Source organism: Genypterus blacodes, unplaced genomic scaffold, assembly GCF_046128005.1.
Source record: "Genypterus blacodes isolate CSIRO-AG114 ecotype Tasmania unplaced genomic scaffold, CSIRO-AGI_Gbla_v1 ptg000057l_1, whole genome shotgun sequence".
NCBI lineage: Eukaryota > Metazoa > Chordata > Actinopteri > Ophidiiformes > Ophidiidae > Genypterus > Genypterus blacodes.
Genome location: NW_027466869.1, coordinates 2,293,410 through 2,313,822, shown reverse-complemented (window position 1 = coordinate 2,313,822; position 20,413 = coordinate 2,293,410). Strand labels below are relative to the sequence as shown.

Here is a 20,413-nt window from a genome sequence, read left to right as displayed (position 1 = left end):
TTGTAATAACACTACACACACACACACATTCATTCACATCACTTAGTTTGATCTTCTTGCACTAAGAAAGTAAAAATAAAACGAATCTAAAAACCAAGGCCAACACATTCCAGGTTTCTTTCAAAGCCTTTTTATATAAAACGATCAGCTGTTGTGACATGGCACATTTCTTTTTTAAATAAAAGACATGATACATACATTTAAATGGTTAGCTCTCTACAGCTGCTCTGTGATATACAAGAAAAGCTGTGCATCAACAGATCACAAACATTGCTATCAAACAGAAGGCTTCAAATCAAATAAGGCTTTTCACTAATCATACTATCCATATCTATACAAAGAGCCATCTAGAAATATAGGAAATATTACAGTTTATTTCAAATACTGGTCTGTACAGTGTAGTGTTCACTATTCAGCATAAACGGAAGGAGACGAAGGAGGATTCCTCCGTCTAAGATGAGCCTTGGATCAGGAAGTGCTGAAAGAACTCCTGAGTCTTCCTCTTTTCTGTGAGATCTTGCTTCATCGGTGATCTCAGGAGCAAGGCAGCAAAGATGGTGGCTGTCATGAAAAAAATACAGGATTCAAGCAGCACACCTGAACAAAAGAGTCCCTTTGTGTTCTCCAACACAATGCTAGATGTAGTAGATAGTTTTTTTTCATATTAAAAGGAATGTGACAGGAAATTAACACAATCAATGTTTCAAAATACCATTATACTACCATTACATACTGCTTAATATATTAGGTTCTCTTTACCTGTTTAGTTAACTGAATGGTACAGAAAATGATATCTAATAAGAGAGAAGGAGAGTAAGGACCCCCTGCTTCCTTTTCATACCCAAGATGTTGATATCCAGGTGATTGTTGGCAGAATTTTTCAACAGCTCTCTGAGAAAAGCAGCTAAATAGTTGAACACGTTTTGATGGCACTGAGGTAGCATGGAAATAACCTTAAGATAAAAACAAACAAACAATAAAGCTCAGATGAACTTGTATCATTTCAAAACCGACTATACCAGATGAATGGTGACATGATTCCTTGGTTGATGTCCTCTCTGACTGACCTTCTCACACTGACTGGCACTGGCGCAGTATTCGAGGCACTGCTGGTAAAAGGAATATGGAACCACAGGCTCTGGCAGAGCATCAAGGAAAAGGAGCAAGGCCTCTGCCACCGAGTGGTTACTGCCCGCTACACAGTCACAGTCAAAGGTATAACAACCGGATGGAAATATGATTTTTAATATATTCTCCAAATGTGTGTGCGACAGTTAGAAAAAGGATACGGAGAGAATCGGGCATGCCAGTGTCAAGGCAATCCCTTATTTCTGCAAATTCAGTTCGGAGCCCAGGTTGCTGAAATATGTCTTCCTGCAAACAGAGAGAAACATCACTGTAAGAATATAATAAAAAGATAAGCCGCTTAAATGCTATTCAGGTTCACTTGGCCTGACCAAAATTCCCCTTGAGCATTCAGGGGTAAAGCAGGTAGACATGAATAATAACCTATTTCAGTCTTTCAAAATCAATTATCCCATCACCAGCAACCCACAGGTTCTACAAATCTGACAAGGAAAACAACATTATTCTTCCAGTGTCTTGGTTGCTGAAACCTAAATATATTTGAAACATCAAAACTTTAGACTTTAAATTGATAAATTGCTGTGGTGTGCAGTAGCTGCTATACATTTGTTCGTGTAAGGAACATATAGCTAAGTCAAAAAAAAAAGAGTTCCGCAATTCACTTTTAAGGAAATGAAACTTGAAAGAAATACAAAACGGACACTAGGATAGTATAATGTTAAATATTGTGTTAATGGATGCTCCACGTCAATTTTCTGACCTGTCTCAGGGAATTGCGAAACAAGTGATCCACCATCATCCAGAGTTCTTTAGGAATGTCTAGAGGGTTCTCAGCGCTTGCTGGACTCTCGTTTCCTGACATTTCTGCCTGTTGCCAGGAACAAAACAGAGAAAACATTGTCTCACATCTGTCTAAATTGAATCAATCACAAAAAGCTACACTTAGGAGCATGTGTGAAGTGAGGATATCACCGCATCAATTTACAATAGCAGAGCAAACAGGACGAGGCCAAGGTAATACATTAAACATTAGATATCATTTCTACGATTCAGATATTGTTTAGCAAGAAAAAATACAAAAACCGAGAATGGAAATCAGCATTAAAGGGCACCACTAACATAAACACTAACAACCTCATGCTCAGCCCTTCCAGTGGGAGGTGTAATGACTAATGACTGTGTCCCTCTGGGTTTTTACATTAGATTAAAGACTGTTAAAAACTCTCTTGTGAACACCTTTGTACGCAATGTTTACCTATTTATTTAGGTAAATTTAAGTTTTTTTTATTAAATTATTTTTATACCTGCCTCTTGGCACTTACAGTATGACTCGTGGTTAAACTAGAATTAATCTTATTATACTGTGCCCTATGGAAGAACCCTGAAAGAAGAGATGGTACTTCGAGGGAGTCGTCCCTGGTTTGCGCCTGGCAGCACTAACCAGCTGTAGGAGCGTCTCTTGGGACGTGTCCCGGATGGGCTCCCTCAGCTGGCACAGTGTACGGATGGGGGTGCCATAGCAGCTGGGCAGGTAGTTTCCTGACACCGAGATGAAGTAGTCCTTGCCACGCTCCAGGTGGAGCACCAGGATGTCCTCGATCTGTTGCTGACCACAGGCGAGTTCAGGTGCTGTCGATCGGTTCACAAAAACCTCCAGTTCAATGTCCACACGAGCACCTAGATGACATGCAGACATGAGACATGCACAAACAAAGTAAGGGGGTGAGTGAACTGAGTATTATATCATACAGAATACTAAGGTCAATATAAGCAAACACAAGCATCTGCCAGATAGTTCTGAAATTTCCCCCACAACCATTGACCACTGGGATGGGATTGTGGCATCTTCAACAAGCTTTTTCTCCCTTTACCGACACTGATACTTTGTTAAACTGATATCTGTGGCGCCTGCATTGATGTGTGACTGTGGATGCGACTCACCCTGAGCGATGAAGCCTTTGGAAGGGCTGGCTGTAAGCCATGGCTTACAGTAAGTTGGCTCATTCGGTTTCTGGATGAACTCAAACTGACATGGGACCTGCCCGTCATTGAGGAGGGTCAAAGTCTCTGCTCGGTGCTGCATGAACTTCACTTCCTTAAAGTGGAACTGAAAAAGGAGAGAGGATGGATTTTCCATTTATTGGCAAATTATGGTTTACTCACTCACAAGCAGTTTATTGTATATCAGAAGGGTATAGGTCCCATAACATTATAATAGGCCTGAAGGTGCAGACTTACCTCTCGCTCAGACAAGGTTACAGATGGAATGCACTCATTCTCCATCTTGTCAATGTTGCGAACAATCTCTTCAAAGGTCTTCTTGTAGATCTCGTCGTTCACTCGTTTGATCTGTAGGAGAGGACAGAGGTCAAAGACATAATAGAAATTAAGAAAAGCAACAAAGCAAAAAAACTACATTGCATTGATACATTCCTGCACTTTTTCCTTAACAACTTAATCAACTAAATCTAGTACAATGTTCATGTGAAGCCACCAGATAAAGCTGCATGCCAAGGCATTTTCATTGATTCTCTGTCAGTAGATGAGATGTTCAAAAACGAGGTCCACTATCTTCTCATTGTGTGCAAATCCACAAAAAAGACATTCAAGTACAAAGGCTGAATCTCTTACCCCCATGTCAAGCAGGGAACTGACTGGCTTGTGGTCACTGGTTTTCAGAGCCATGTGACTCTGGTAATGCTGTTGATTGATGTTCTTCCCCCTCCACAGGATCCGGTCACACCACGCTGGCGCACGACATTTTTCACTTGATGAAAAGAAAATGACAGACATGAATGCTCCCACCATTTATTTATGTTTTAGTTCCATAAGCATCAATTATAATGCGGAACTTGCACTTTTTTTCTGCAGACATTTACATCTATATTACAGAACTTACTTATAAGGCGTATTTTGTGATAGATCCCTGTGGGGACGCACACTTTTCAGACAAGAACAATCACAGACCAGCACCCTTGGACAAGAGCTGGAGCCACTACAGCATTTATTAACGGGAACTTTGGGAGGTTGGACTGCTGAGTGTTTGCGTCAACAATATGGCAAAAATGCCAGCACAAGATTCTATTTTTGCACTGTATCATTGCCATGCCTTGAATTGTACTAAGCCAGTGATTTGGGGCAGAGATAAACAGACTGAAATAAAGGCTTTTAGACATTTTTAGACACTAAAACGCTTCCAGGTACGTATGCTGAAACCCGACCCTCTAGTCTCTGCTATTTACAGACGGGACTTTGAATGCGATTACCTTGTATCCCACATGTCAGACCCTGTGTCATATTTGTAGGTGGGCTGGAAATCAATCTCTCCTTCCACGAAGCCAACAAACACCGCTTCATTATCGATCTGCCTCTTAAGCTGGAGGAGCACAAGCAGCTGTCAGCGTCACGACTCATGCGCAGCAACAACAAAAGGCTTATTTAAAAAAAGTGGGAAAGAGCTGAACAGCACCGGGTTTACCTGGTCGTAATTGTGAAGTGTTTCAAAGTCCTTCTTACTGATTAGATCCTTTACATTTTCAACGTCAAGGTCGCTGATTCTATAGTTGAGGTCTCCAATCCATAGAACAGCGCTGGTGGGGGAGTGCACAAAAGAAGAAGCATGAAGATAAGAAAGAAAGAAAGATATGGATAAGATTTACAGACATTATGATGAATGAGAATCACATTTAACCACCACAAACATTGTCTCCTAATCCAAGCACTATCCTGCATATATTTAATTATAAAAAAGCTCAACAGTTATAGTTATGATCGAAGGTTTGTCTTGCAAAAACTTTGTAAGGAGAAGTTCATTGTGCCCTAAAGCCTGTCTAAACAAACTGCTACATCTATTGTATGTGTGTGGTGCCAGCTTCGTACTCGTGCTTCATGATGGTGAGTGGGATCTGGGTGGGATCCAGGTGACGAAATAGGAGACGGCTGCAAATATCCTTATAGTCCTGATTACGTCGTTCGTATTCTTCGATGTGGGCGGCTAGGTGAGAGTTGACCACGCAGATATCAGAGTTGTGGAAGCGGAAACGGATCGCCACTGCACCTTTGTTTCCCTGCAAAAGAAGAAGTAATTCAGACGGGTGGACTTTGTTGTGAAAAGGAGGAAAAAACTCTCAATCTCTCAAGCAATCTGTTGAATAAGCCAAACAAGAGTGCTGCAAAAGGGACCAGGAACAAAAAGCAACGTTGTTATGCTTGGCAGTAATTCAAGATCATGCAAAATTTTTTGATACTCTGCATATTTCCAATTGTACTTTGTGAAAAATATAGAGTAGCCTCTCGGTCTGCAGCAGAAGATGAATCGACATTACAAAGGCTCTCACTGAGGAAGCAGTCAAGGCTTCAAGGTACAAGACTGCTTCTGGTTGTGAACGAGGTCTTTTGTTTCTGGCATTGTCGATTGGGCTCTTACCATCCGTCCCATGATGCCTGTGCCAACAGACTCAGCCTCCACTTCAGAAATGAACGCTGCAAGATCACTCTTCACGTAGAAGATCAGCATAATGCCCACCAGGCGAACCAACTTTACCTGTAGCAAAAGATTAGACATACGTGTTGAGAGAGTAAAAGTACACAGAGTTACAAGACACAGAATTAACATAAGATGCAATCTGTGGGCATTTTGATAAAATGTCAATTTTAGTATATATATATATATTTATTAATTGGGTTACAGAGCAGCCAAGTGTGCTTTATTGAGCGCACTAACAGTTGCCTGCGAAATGATGTGACATTATCTAGATTCAAAAGCATATGTGATAATATGCTTACACTTTTTATCTGCTAAAATGGCTGAAGAACACAGGCCAAACAAGAGAGCGGAACTTAATACAGCAGAGTCAGCAGTTTGAGGAAGAGGAAGCGGTTGAGCGCGACTAACTGAGAGACTGAGAGAGGAAAAACAAGTAACTTAAATATAGACGCCTGCCTCACTGAGCTCAACCAATTAACAGCAGCACCGCCAACTACTTCACAGTAATTGGTGATACTGTGTAATCAGCCATGTAACAATAGTAAGTGTTCTGCAAACTATTGCCAGCACGACACTGTCAAATCAAGCACACTTGGTTACAAGTTATTGCAATACCTTTGACTGTCTATATGTTGAATATTAACTAGAGGGGTATGATGTACATTTCAAACATATACAGTATTAAGAAAGTGGATTAAGAAAGAGATTTCCTTACTAAGGCATACTTGGCATCTGGATGCAAGGCCTCAGACACAGCCTTCATCCACTCCACCTCTTTGGGGGTGTCGCTGAAAAAGAAGGCCTCTTTGCTGAGGTCAAGCTCCTGGAAACTATGAAGGACAAAAGCAAATGAGTTCATTACTATGTTTGTGATCAGGACTTTTAAGATAATCAGTATACTTTTTCATTCTTCAACACCAAAGGAGTTAACTGAAATGTAGGCAGGATTAATGAAAAAATGTTCCCCCAGAACAGAGTGAGTAGCTGCAGACGTCTGTCTGTGGTTTGTGGTGTGCGTGTCTGTCTGTCTGTCTATCTGTGTCAAGTAGAGAATGGCAAGGCTATAGGACAGCAGGGAAGATGTGACTTACCCCACACAGTACATGTCAGGAGGGTTAGGGGTGCAGCTCAGCCATGGTCGGAGGCTTTCCTTTGGAGTCTGGCCGTTCACATTGTATGTGCCAAGGAAAAGGCTGAATAAAGAATGGAGAGAGATGAAGAGTGGGGCATAAAGGAGACGAATGAGAGACAAGTGCTTCCCAACTCCAGGGTGTGCTGATAAATGTGTGCGTCGTTTAAGAAAGTCTGTGTCCTGTGTCAGGCGAGAGGAAAATCATGAATTTGTGACGTCCATCTACAGACGGCAAGCGTTCTGCCTAGATGACCTTTATTTATCCAGGATAGGCTTGCTGAGCGTGACTGCTCTTTTTCTCATGGCAATGCAAATACAAACGCACAGCTGTTATTCCGTTTCATATTGCAAATTCAAACACATCCCTTCCAAACAAACTCTGGGAATCACCTTGGATTTCCATGCATACAGCAGGGGGCACTGTGGTCTAAAGCTACAACGTATTTCTTCATTCATTGAGCTTTCTTTAGCAAATGCTTGGTTGTCCAAGTCATTTCCAAGTTATACACAAAACCCTAAGAAATAACAAACTATTCATCAGTGCAAATCACCCACAACTGACACTCTTGTTTCCAGAGCTGGAGTTTGTGTGAAGACAGCAGGATGATGCATTGTGAGACACTGAAACGGTCGTGCTTAATTCAGCATAGCGCTACGTAAATATATGTTGACTCATTCTTTTTACATAACGCTTCTAGGACCCAAACTGTGGCCACAGCAACTCTGTAGGCTCACATCTTTCCAGCCCACACTGCTTTGCAGTTGAGTTTTAGGAACTATTTTGGATTCGAACGGGGTCAGCAGAGTGCAGTCAACACAGCTGTATGGTGTGAAATATCATAACCTTGCTCCTATATTCAAACCCTGAGAATACTAATTCTGGATGTTAAACTATGATGCTATGTATGATATTGCCCTTGGTATATCATGCACTGTCCATTTGAGTGCATGTAAGATACTGTCCTTTACACGATGACTCTCAGTACAGTATGTACTGTGCAACTACAGTGTGTTGTGTATGAAGAACAAGGAGACATGACTTGGAGTTTGGTTCATGTAATAACTTTTTCTGTATTTCCAGACACAACATCACACACCTCTGAATCAGATGAACTCTGATGTGACAGCATCAACATAGACACACCAAAAGCATAGTCACATAACTGGAAAAGGAACTGTGTGCAGAAACATTAGTGTGTCATAGGTTTTTGTACATTTGCTAAACTCTATACTGTAAATAGTTATGTGTCTGCGTCACAGGACCAAAGACAATGCACCAAGTACACAGCATATTGGACAGAGAAAAGAGTTGATGGTAACATACCTGAAGCGTTCCAGGTAAGTGTAAACATCCTCACTCTTCAGCAGCTCACACTTGATGAGGTTGTCACGCAAGCCGAACTGTGGCATGGCCAGTATCTGAGCTTTGTTGGACAGGGTGTGGCTAGAGGAGCGCACCAGGTCATCCCGGCCCTCTCGGCTGGCAATGAGCTGACTAAACCACAAGAGGGGGGAGGGGGGGGTCAGGAGGTGGAGTCAATGGCAGAAACAGAACCATTTGTCACAAATGTGTGAGCTCAGTGCTCGATGGAAAGCATAAGGCCATAATTATGCCATAAAAGAGACGTGACACTTTGCTCCCAGTGACACTTCTGTATCTGCTGAAACGTTACTTCTGACATCAGCATAAAATGGGGCAGACAGCAGAGGAAGAAAGGCAGTATGTCTGGGCGCCGGGACCTTTTTTTAGGGAACCTACTTTTCATTTAGCCCAATCTTACAGCACAGACATTCCTTCTGAGCATAGCAGCAGTGGCCTCGAGGTTGGAGAGGAACTGAAGAGAACTCATTTAAAGTGAGGAATCAAATCAAACACAGAGCCCCCAGGAGTGAGTTAACAGTGTGTATGATTAAACATGATTTTCTAGAACTCTTTCCACCGCTGCGTAGAAGTGCATGTTATTGGGCAGCTAAAAATACCTCACCTCTCTGGGCCGGAGAGTTGAGTTCTAGACTTCTGTGTGCCGCTGTTGGAACCCTTGTCCCTTTCTAAAGATCCCTTTTTGTCTGATGGTTTCTCTGTTTGGACAGGAGAGAGAGAGGGGAAGATGAATTAAGTATATATACAATGTATTCAAATGATGGTTAGATCAGATGGCTGCAATATAGCTGTTGTAAAAGGACTTCTGATGGGCCAACATGCACATCAGATGTCACTGGGTATCTGTTGGCTGCTGGTAGAACTGCTAGTCTACATGATCAAACTGATTCCATCCTAATGATCATCATAATCATTTCCAATCTGTCCTTTTTTCTCATTCATCATAGTACCTAACTTATTGCACTTCTACTCTAGCTCTAGTTATGCTCTTAGCTGTTGGTTTAGGAAGGAAATGCGCTTACGATTTCTTGTGACCTGAAGTTCTTTTATCTACCTTTGTTGAACACACTTATTGTAAGTCGCTTTGGATAAAAGCGTCTGCTAAATGATCGTAATGTAATGTAATGTAATGAGATAAAACACCGCCATGAGCCAACCAATACTTCCACCCCTGAATCTACTAAAGTGATAAGACCAAGAATAAAAACAAAAACACATAATAACACATATGCACAAGCAATCGTTAAAAGCACAAGGTAAGAGATCGTTGGTTGCGGTCAATTGACTGAGACCGTCCGTTGCAGCAGGTTACAGTTACTGCATGCTAAGTAGTTTTATTTAATGGGCGAGTGTGAGGTATGAGACAGCATGGCCTCTGTTTCCTGTCGCCGTGCAAAGAGCACAGTTGATTCTTCTGAAAGGGAAAGCATGAACTTTAAACAGGAAATTGAACTCTATAAAGCTACAGCGGGCCACAAACAACATCTGATCAGGAACTCTCGAACCACAAGATAAGATACATTCTGCGAGAGTACAGCACTCTGCATTCTAGTGATGTCTCAGCAGCCTGCTAAGTTTGTGCCCGGCTGAAATGTGTCTACAAAGATGAGATAACAATCTGTAACATGTTCTGATTCTCTTTGCCAAACCAGGTAATACATCCATGTGATACAAAATGAATAAAGGTCATTAATATCTAAAAGGCAGAGGAAGTCAAACCTGAGATGCATGGTGTCGCCAATCCTGACAGCAGAAAATGTGTAAAATATGTAAATCTAAATGTGCCAAGTTGTAGAACATCCCTAGTATTCAAAATGTAATGTGATATGTATCATGTGGTTGTTGGCAATGGCACAACACAAAATCTGCTTTTCACAGCACCTTAGTCGCTTTTTGTTGCATATTAAATGCTGACGTGCACTTCTGCTGTTTGCCTTGAAGTTCATGCTGCAAAGGAGAGCTCTTATTCCTAATATGAAATAAATATTCCTAATATAAATTAAAGAATTACTGATATTTTAATCTGGTAGAAGTTGTTTTTCATTGTTGAGCCTTCCCTTTTTTGGATACATTATCTGCCAGAGTGTCTGTACATTAGAGTGGACAGGAAAAGGAAATGGGACAGCCCTTTGTTTGACTGAGAAAACTCCCACCAAAACGTGAAATGCTCTGGAAAGGAGTGCTTAGGAATGCTGCATCCAAGGCTAAACTCTCCCTGTGCGCACACAATCCTATAACGACTAAATTGAGATCTCTCTCGTGTGTAAAGCAGTGACACAGCTGCCAGCCTGGTTTAAACACACAAGTAACTTAAATCTAGAGTGTCGTTGTTGTCCTCATCCGAACCCGATTGCAGTGCTGGACGATCAAATAGCTCTTTAGGGTATTACCTGCCAGAGATGTTCCCAGTAGACAAAAAAGATAAAAAGATAACAGGAAAAAAATAAAATAAATACTGTATATTAGTTAGGTAGTCTGAGGAAATCAGTAAACTGGAAAGACAAAACCTTTAGGAGAATACTAAAATGACATCAGCACCTATCATCATAAAGGGCTTTGTAAAATTACACACACTTTGGAGACAATGACTGTTTACAACTGTACCTTCCCGGCTGAAGTCCTGTATCAAGTCCATCAAGACTCTTTCCATTGGCTACAAGTTAGTAAACTTCAGTGTTCTCAATGACTTATCCAGTACTATCTTTTTGTGGTAAAATACAGTCTGGTACTACAAGAACTCAGGTGCCAAACTGTATCCCGAATGAGTGCAGTTCAAGTGTTACCTGGCATATTAACCAATGAGTTGAATGTAACATTGCATCTATAATTGTGTTTAATATAACAGCTAAGGGCAAATTCCACATCAACATCAGATTATCAGCGAGATGGCAGAGATATTACTACAACCATAACATGACTCGTCACTAACATCTCACCGACGCTGCACAAAGGTCAACAAATCCCTCACAAAAATCCCTTAGCAATAAAGCAAAGGGGGGTCAGATTGTATGTATAATGTTTAAGATTGTCTTATTAGAAGCTGAGCAAATTGTGTTGAAAGAGAATAAATTATCGTTAAACAGCTTCTGGTCAGGTTGGAAAGTGCTCAACATTAAGTACACAAGCCATGAGGTCAAGTTCCCCATGAGGATTAGCAGAAAGCGATCATTGACGTTTCAAAAATTTTTAAACAAGCCATTGCGCATTATAGTAATTCTGAGTTAACTCCGTGTTATTACGGTAATAACTACCGCACCACCTACCTACTACAACAGGTGTGTCCCGGTTTAACAGCAACCATCAACACTGACAATGCTAAACACTAACATTAGCCTTAGTCTACTAGCGAGTAATAAAAATGTAACTAAAGCACAAAATTTTACATAACATAACATAATTAATACAACGAGGATTTAAACAAACGAGTAACGAGTAACACTCTCAAACCTGCTCAACACTGGCCTTCGAGCTATCGTGCTAAAAATTAGCTTCCTCGACTAAAAAGCGACAACATTCAAACGGGCATAACTCGCTAGCATTAGCCAAGAAGCTACGAGAGGATGGGGTGGTAAATAATCTCCGCCGTCTTCCACTACACCGCCTCCACTACACCGCATAACGAAGAAACGTAGAAATCTTGTCCCCGTACCAGATTCTCCCATCACGGTAGACATCTCCCCCGATCCGCCCCCATGCATTCTGAGCACCGGGAGGGAGCAGCAGCGTCCAGCGTTCAGACCTGCCCCATGCTAGCAGGAGAGGCGGGGTTTACTGCCTCCTCCTGCCGCAGAGGCTCAGTCAGACCCGCGGCAACCTGCGGTGGGTGCGAACAAGTTCACGATGTTGGCTCATTTCGCTGACGATTAATAAACTCGAAGTCAACAGACAGTTTTCTTTACACAAGTGTCTGATATCTGAAGAGCAAATAAGGTCGCCGCCTATTTGATTTCCTTAGTTTGAAGGACGGATCGTAATGATGAGAAACATAGACTCTAGTTCGTGTTTGTTTTCCACATCATTATGACCTCTTGCAAGCTAATTCTTCATTTAAGGGAAGAGGAGTTGAACTAATTACAACATCTGCTCACTGTAAAGCTCAGAAAGCATCAAACCTAACCTAAAGTGTAGCTCTATTTGCAAACATACTGCATAAGCTTACATGAAACTCGTAGAAAAGTATTGCAGTGCAAGATAAAACACAAATAATGATCTCCTTCGCTCTATTTCTACATTTGGTAACCAAGCGCAATAATCTTTGCATGTGCATTTGGCCGTTTGTCATCAAAGGAAGTAGTAATTGCAAAACTGCCTATTTTTACGACGCAACTATTCAGTGTAATGTTATCAGTGTGAGAAAGAATGAAGAAAGAATGCAAGTGCACATTTGGAAACAAACTACAGTCCCTGTCTAAACCTGGATACAGGCTGGTACTGTAGATCCTATTTGGGTTATGCCTCTGGAAATATAGAACCTGATTGTGGTCTTCAACAAACAGTTATATGATGGCAAACCTGTTTTCCTCTGTTGGTTGAGTTTAGATAGTGTTGTTCCCAAGGGTGCGAGGGCCTGTTTGACAACTCCTTCGCCTCCAGTGGATTTGTGGTACTTGCTGACCCACTCAAACTTTGGTGCTTGTGAAGTCGCCTTACAAACATCTAAAGAAAGACAAGAAAGTAAGAGGATGAAAACCGATGGTGTGTGAAAGCGAAGCTAGAGTAAAGTGAAGTTTGCAATGATCTGAACTTTGAATTTGGCTGAGGAGTCACAAGAAGAAGAAGAGAATAATTTCAGCTCAACAATACTGATCAATAGTAGAAACAGGAACATGTGGTTTAAGTGTTGACTTGACTGTTGTTAAGACAATGACGGGTTTCGGCAACCTGTTAATTCTTGCTATTAAAGTCACGTAAAACAAAGTGGATCCCTAGAACTCATTGCACACGCTTGAATGCCTTTACTAAGACGACGTGTAAGATGTTACATTACAACAACAATCGGCTTACCTTGATTATTTCTAGCAGTTTTTCTGAAGTTATTTAAACTTGCCATCTCTGGTATTGCTCAATAGGTTGTGTGGTTGCTCTCGAGAATGCCACAAACATGAAACACAAGTGACATATGATGCACTGCCCATCATCACACGTGGTTTCCACTGTGTAAACTAGAGGGTTTGTGCCAGAAATGACGTGCTCCTACCAAAATAAAGGGCACAGCATCCTTCCATGTGGCAAAAAAATCCATTATATGAGTCACAAAGAAGAATGTAAAAGAGTTTTAAAAGGGTATGAAAGTGGAAGTAAAAAGCTCCTTTTTCAGCTTGTCTGTCTTAAGCAAATGTTTTTCTGTGAGAAGAGAGAAATACTCAACGGAACAGTTAAAACTCCACCCCTTTGTCTTCCTCTCTCTATCTCTCTCTCTCAGCCAGGCCTCACATACTGACCGATGAGGAGGCAGCACCACTTATGAAGCTCTAACTTCGGAGGAACTTGGAATCACTTTTTTTTTTTTTTACAATCAACTTTCCACTCTCTAATATAAAGTCAGTATTGTAAATATGAGTATTTTCTGGTTTGACACATACTGTCACTTTGACTGGCTAAACAGGTTTCCCTCAGGGACAGTGGGAGGATGTTATTTGCATTTCCTCCTTGTCTGGTACTCATTTCCATGGCAAAACCAAAATAAAACCCCCAAAAAAACAAATAAATTATGTTAATGACTAAGAAAAAAAGCTAGCCTTAAGCTAAGACAACTAAAAAAAGCATCAGGCCAGAGCAAGATTGATAGATTACATACACTGTCTCTTTCTGCACTACAAGACAACAACCAATGAAAACACAAACCATCATCACAAAGGTCACAACATCATCATGTGTTGTGACTATCCACCATTTACTGATCTTTGTCATAAATGGCGTCATCCAGATCCAAATAATTGACAGCCTTCGTTGAGGACTTGAGAAATTGAGAGCATTTGTGATATTGCTCAAATCACAATTAAATAGCCATTCATTCTTTTTCATAGTACCAGAGCCCAAAATAAAAGCATTTACCAAATAACCTCATGGAAACCGATCAGCCTGACCTACCACTCCAGGCTTTGTTGACCTCACTGAGGAAGAGTCTTGAGTGGGAGCCAAATGGGAGTCTGAGCTCTATCTCCTCCTGCTGGTAGCTGACTCTCACTCTAGTATCGGCACCTAGAGCAAGACACGTGTTCAGTTTCATGCTGTGGGTGTGTAAAGTGGCATAAGGTCAATATGCTGTGATGGAAAGGAAGACAACTTACCAACAACGGCAAGTTCCTCTGGTGAAGAAACTAAGGGGATTGCAACATAGGAAATGCATTAGGGAAATTTAGACTGCTTACTATACTAAGTCTTTATTTTAACAATAACATCTGAAAAGCATTACCCCTTTGTGAGTATGTATAAAAGTGCTTACCCTCCACAACAGCAAAGTCCAGGGAGATAGGTATGATGTCCTCCAGAGACACATCATCAGCAGTGATAGCCATCCTGCGATGGGTGTAAATAAAAATTCTGCAAGAGATTAAACACAACACAATTAAAAATATTACTACAACCAGTGTGAATGAACAATGGTCAGACAAAACAACATCTGTACAACATTATGCCAGGAATGCAGCTCCTCTGTAATACATTCTGTTAGTGAGTCTGACACGTAGTGATGCAATTTTAAGCAATCTTTGAGGCAGAGGTTTGGTGTTGTCTTAGACTGTGTTACAATGTAAGATAGACCTAATATTGTTCCCCCAACCCCCAGGACAAAATTGGATCAATGCATACATTTAATGTTTTAATATGAAAAGGACTCACGCATGTTCTTTTGCCGACTCCACCAATCCCAGCAGTTTGCTTTCAGAGATGTTGTCAAATAGGATATCACTTTGGACAGCATGTTCGCAGCTTAGTTAAGGAGTGTGCGTATCCGTGAAATAAAGACACAAAATGTGCAACTGTACATTCTATATTAATTTCAAACTATTTTTGTGTTGAGAGCAATCTGAAATCTGGAGTTTGTGAGACAAAGCTGCCATCGTGTGGATGACAGGTCTTACTGCAACAGTTGGCACAAATCCCACCCTGGAAGTCCCACCCGACTGAATGTGTTGTAACAACGAAAAGTGCGTGTTTAATACACGGCAGCGACGAAATAAAAGCACAAGTATGTTAAGCAGATTCTCAAAGAGATAAAAACCATGTGGCAGAGACTCATTTTACAGGCCTCGCCCCAGTCGCACATGAGCTGCAGCGAAATGGAACTAAACACGGTTCGAGTTACTTCAACTTGATGCAGAAATCCGTCAAACTCAAGACAGCGCGAGTTACAAAAGATACTATGACGCAATTCTCGCTCTTTCCCAAAGTTTCTTGAATTGCGACGGACTGATCCATACTGAAGACTTCAACTTCTGCTCCAACGTCTTGCTTCCAAAGTTACTTCCACACCTCCGAATCGTTTTCCGCGAGTTACTTCTCTCTCAGGCCAAGTGCAAAGTCACAAGAGGGGGCATTTAACGGTTCCATGCAGTCTGACATCTCTGTCCAGCTGGTTTCTCTTTCCTCTGCTGGACCAGCCCGACCCAGGCTGCCACGCACTGATTCTGGGTTACTCTGTGAACCCATGTGACGTCACATGTAGGCTGTCATCGGTGCAGATTGGGTGGGATTAGGTCTACAATAGACATTTATTCTGATTTCTGCAGGTGCTCCTGATATTCTTGGAGATCTGATGAGCAGTGGTTATGATTATACACTTAGATGAAGTAATGCAAAGGGAAAATATATTGAAAACATAATGAATATAACAGATGTGTAACACTTTATGGTTTTAGTCATTGCGAATGAGCCAAAATAGGTCTGATTTCCACCTTAAAACATCAACAGTATTTGCCCCATTTAAAGCCAAAGCTGTTTTAATAACATTTTTGAAAACCCTGGAAATCAATTATTTAAATTGAAGTGAAAAAGCTTTTAGAGGAAAGTAGCTCAGTGTCTCTTGTGGTCCACACCTGAACTCTTCCAGGGCCTTTATGTTGCATATTTGCCCAGGGACAGGTTGACAGGTTACGTATTAATTTCAATTTTTGTCAGGGACAATCCCCAGAGGAAAAGGTGACAAAAGCCTTCGCAAGAGCAATGGCACCATCAGCTACATGCACAGAACTCTCAGTGGGAGGATTTGTAGGGCTGAACAAAGGCTTCCTCTGTGTAAGAATAAATGCCACCATATGCAGTGCGTATACAGTAACCTTTATGGAAGACAAATGGCAAATTCGAAGGACAACATGCCTTATACCAAACACAACAGCAATACAACAAAGTGTATAATGTGCTCAGAAGAATCCCTACTTAGTTTGGTAGTGGCAGAGCTGGAATGACTGGAATGAGACATGACTACCTCCAAGCATAGCAGCCCAAATCCACAGACTGGGGATTGTGTAAATCTGAGGAAGCCTAACAAAGATGTGTTATCTTTACAACGTGCCTTCATCTGCATATTTCATTCTAAGCTCCAAATTATTTTAAATCACCATCTTCCTGGTAATGCAGGAGTATTGATGACCTTTCTAAGGATATTTGCTGGAAATTGGCCAGAGTGTGTCTGGCTGGTCCTGATCTAGAAAATGATTTAGGTCTTATTGAAATAAATACACGTCTTAAGTACAAACTGGATTCCAGTTAAAGTCTCTATAAAGTTTTTAATATTGAATGATATATGTATATTATATTTTCAGGCACAGTTATCATTTTGTACAAGACAAGAGCAATATAAATCAACCCAATTCTGTTACAATGATTTCATGTTATATTTACATGGTATCATTATAAAATAAAATAAGGTTAACAATCCTTACAGTATAGGCGGCCATCTCGTGATTCACAAAACAGACAAAATGATGCCAAAAAGTATTGTATTGCACATTGCATTATATAATCTCATCTCCCGGAACACTTCAACAAACCTTCATTCATACTCTGTAACAGCTCAGCTGATTCATTTTTCCTAAAGTGCGTACAGAGTCATAGCTGCTCGCAATGGCTTGTATTTACGAAAATCTAGGAAAGGATATGAATATAGAACATCTGTAAATATGTGTTAGGCATGCCACATACAGTTTCCGTCACTCATTCAAAAGTAAAGGTTGTATACAATCATAATCAGTGTGAATGGGGAAACTAAATCTGTTCAGCAAATCCTTTCAGAAAAACAAAACAGCTTGGAAATAGATCTTTCTCAGAGCAAATATTTTGACTTATTGAGCTCATATAGTACGTATTCACAGGGCCTCCACCTTCCATTTCTGTGTCACAGAGCCAGAGGCCTAATTGTGCGTGTTGGCTCAGTGGCATGGCTTACGTATACATCGAAATGGACTGAAGCCATCTGTCTGTGCTTTTCTTGCCACAATGAGTCAAAATCTCCACTATTAGAAACGTCTATAACAGAGCATTAAACAGATCAATCACAGGTTTGAGCAAGGTTATAGCTAAAAATAATAACAACGTTTAATCTTTTTTTTTGTTTTCTTTGTTTGGTAGGGGATTGACAAAGCTTCATCCGACGTGTTGGTCCTGAATTCATATTCATATCTTTTTCATTCATATACCCTATTCATGTATATTGTAAATACTGTTCAAAGCCATGTAGCGTTGGTCTTGAACCAGAAGTACAAAAACAATTGGGTTATTTCTTCAAAGAAAGAAAGAAAGAAAGAAAGAAAGAAAGAAAAACAAGCTTTCACAATTTAACGGAAGCTTTTCATGCACTCATTCGTACAGTATATGCTGACATGTGACACAAAACCAGTGCGATAAACAGGTGTAGATAAAGTATTATTAACATGTATAAGCTTTAATCTGAGTCAGCAAAGCTCTACTTTCCCTGTGACCCACACACTGGCTCAGCAATGTGTTTGTGTGTGTCTGTGATTCACATCAACAAACCTATAGCAAGGAAGGAAACTAACAGTGCAATCAATTCTGTGTTGACTGGTTGACCTCTAGTGGCAAAGGAGAAGCCATTCAGCTTGCCAGTCAGCAATAAGCAAGAGGTCTTGGTGGCGGTACAGCACTCTAGATGGCATGATGTTGTCCCTGCAGCGACGCACCCAGGTTTGGAAGCACAGTTGGTGGAGCAACCTGCTGTCCATTTCACCTTGCCACCAACAGTTTCCATTTTCAGCTGCAAAGGCATTGAGGACATGTGAGAAGAGGGATGCATGGAATCTATAAGTGGTTTGAAGTCTATGGGTCCAGATTTAGGCTAACGATAACATTTGCAGGATGGTATTTTGTGTCATGATTAGTAAATCTGGCCCTAAATATGAAATTAAACAGGCAATCCACTGATTTTACACCAGTTACTTCACGTCAGTGCTGAGGACGACAGCCATTTCTTTAACCTTATTTAAGCAAATGCCCCCAAGTTATAGAATTGATTTTAATTCAACACACAAATTCTCAACTGTTGATTGAAACATCACTATTTAGATTAGAAGCCTCAAACCTGGAGAGGCCAACATTCTGCTGATTCTCAGTCCAACCAAACACGAAACCAGCTGATTATATTCCTCTCTGTTTGAAGGTGCACTGATTAGTAAAATTAGCTGGTGCGCTCCTTGGTCTGACAGAAAAACCAAAGACTACATAACAGGTCTAACTACATGTCTAGGGTTTAAAATACTTGTCTTAAATAACACATAGCAGAATCGGTGGTGAGGATATATCACTTGTTACCATGATCATATGAGGAATCTTGGTTTTAAGTAAGGTGGGCTGTGTCTTTTCATGTGTTTGGCATTTCTTACCTGACAGTGAGTATGTGTTGAGGAACATGATTGGAGTTTTGCTAGGGCGAAGGCTTTGTAGCAGTCCACCTTGTCACTACATACTCCTAAATGGCATTTGTTTCCCTTAAAGAGAAACCAGAAATGTACTCAGAGACAGACCAGACAGACAAGACAGACATGAGTGATTGTATCACGCCAGGTCTAAAGATGACACTAATCTCACAACAGATCCCAGTTTTGCGATTGTGCAAAAATCAAGGCAAGAGGAAACAAGGAAGGAATGAGTCACCCCTCTCTTTCACCACATACACACATGACAGCAGACACCCAAACACACGTCCCCACACACACCCTCTTGCCCTTACTGTGTCTGCACTTGTTTGGGGTTTGGTGGTAGCTGCTGTGGTGACACTTTGAGTAGTTACTGCAGACCCTGAGGAGGATGAAAACAATGAAAATGGACATGTCAAGTGCTTGCAAAGATCTCCGTCTGCCCCTTGAATGTATTTGGGGATAATAAATTAAATAAACCAATCTGAGCCTAGTGGTGGAGATGAGGAATGAGTCTATCTACCTTTTGTTGTTGCTGTTGCTGTTGTTGATGGTGCCATACCCACCATCATCATGGATGCAAAAGAACTGTTGAGGCACCCTGTAGAATTGCAGCACCCCACAGAGCAGTTGGTTTGAGAGGCATTGTAACAGCTCTGAGCACAGTAGTCCATGCAGCTCGCAATGTAGACTTTGTCTGTCTGCCTTAACAGCTGATACATGACAGGGAGACATAGAGAATACATTATTAAATTGCATGATATAAAATGAATTTAAAAGCAATACATACATTCGAATACTCTAATAGTTTGTCAGCATCAGTTGATTCCCACCTGACAACAGGCAACACCAGGGGCACATGGAGTAGCAATCTGACTGTTGTACATAGAGTAACAGTCTGAGTAGTTACAGGTGAAAGATGGGCAGGATATCTGTATTTGAAAGAGAGGGAATAAACATGAAAGGGTCAAGTAACAAGGAAGAGCGAGGAATAAGGAACACATATAGTTAACATATATAGTTATGATATTGTTAAGATTCTATATGAATGCCTTACCATGCTCGTTGAGTTCAAGGAAGTACCACCTACTGGTCAAAAGGACATGTGTCACGACCAGACTTACAACAAAACATCAATTGTTTTCTTCTATTTACAGTAAAGACAATATACCTGTAGAATTGGTAGTGGCCCAAGATGAAGTGGTGGAGTTGGTAGGCCCGATGGTGGTAGACATGGGAGTGGTAGACCCGGCGGTGGTAGACCCGGAGGTGGTAGACATGGCGGTGGTAGACCCGGCGGAGGTAGACATGGCGGGGGTAGACATAGCTGTAGTAGACATAGCGGTGGTAGACCCGGAGGTGGTAGACATAGCGGTGGTAGACATGGCGGTGGTAGACCCGGCGGAGGTAGACATGGCGGGGGTAGACATAGCTGTAGTAGACATAGCGGTGGTAGACAT

The 20,413-nt window shown here is 41.2% G+C and overlaps 1 protein-coding gene across 4 annotated transcripts; it reads right to left on the bottom strand.

Moving 5' to 3' along the window:
- Positions 1–126: 126 nt before the first annotated feature.
- Positions 127–15,726, bottom strand: inpp5b (inositol polyphosphate-5-phosphatase B). 4 transcript variants are annotated; one of them, XM_076152674.1, is made up of 23 exons: positions 15,448–15,726; positions 14,926–15,005; positions 14,531–14,628; positions 14,376–14,405; positions 14,176–14,286; positions 12,598–12,741; positions 8,690–8,783; positions 8,029–8,199; positions 6,664–6,765; positions 6,288–6,402; positions 5,513–5,629; positions 4,966–5,153; positions 4,565–4,676; positions 4,353–4,462; positions 3,718–3,853; positions 3,325–3,435; positions 3,028–3,193; positions 2,528–2,763; positions 1,847–1,954; positions 1,290–1,374; positions 1,068–1,195; positions 842–953; positions 127–561 (listed from the first exon to the last, which is right to left on the bottom strand). In XM_076152674.1, the coding sequence occupies exons 1-23, from the start codon at positions 15,502–15,504 to the stop codon at positions 452–454; spliced, it is 2,721 nt and encodes a 906-aa protein (XP_076008789.1). In that variant the 5' UTR covers positions 15,505–15,726; the 3' UTR covers positions 127–451. The 4 variants fall into 4 exon arrangements, with proteins under 4 accessions (XP_076008789.1, XP_076008790.1, XP_076008791.1 ...); XM_076152675.1 differs by lacking the exons at positions 14,176–14,286; positions 14,376–14,405; positions 14,531–14,628; positions 14,926–15,005; positions 15,448–15,726 and adding an exon at positions 13,090–13,431; XM_076152676.1 differs by lacking the exons at positions 12,598–12,741; positions 14,176–14,286; positions 14,376–14,405; ... (1 more) ...; positions 14,926–15,005; positions 15,448–15,726 and adding an exon at positions 11,735–11,845.
- Positions 15,727–20,413: the final 4,687 nt, after the last annotated feature.

Excerpts from the sequence above, each read along its gene's own strand:
- inpp5b (XM_076152674.1), bottom strand. The coding sequence starts at position 15,504 with ATGGATCAGTCCGTCGCAATTCAAGAAACTTTGGGAAAGAGCGAGAAT. Across the intron at positions 3,854-4,352 it reads TCTGACATGTGGGATACAAG|TGAAAAATGTCGTGCGCCAG; the intron begins GTAATCGCATTC and ends CTTTTCATCAAG. Across the intron at positions 3,436-3,717 it reads GTTCCCTGCTTGACATGGGG|ATCAAACGAGTGAACGACGA; the intron begins GTAAGAGATTCA and ends CCTCTCCTACAG.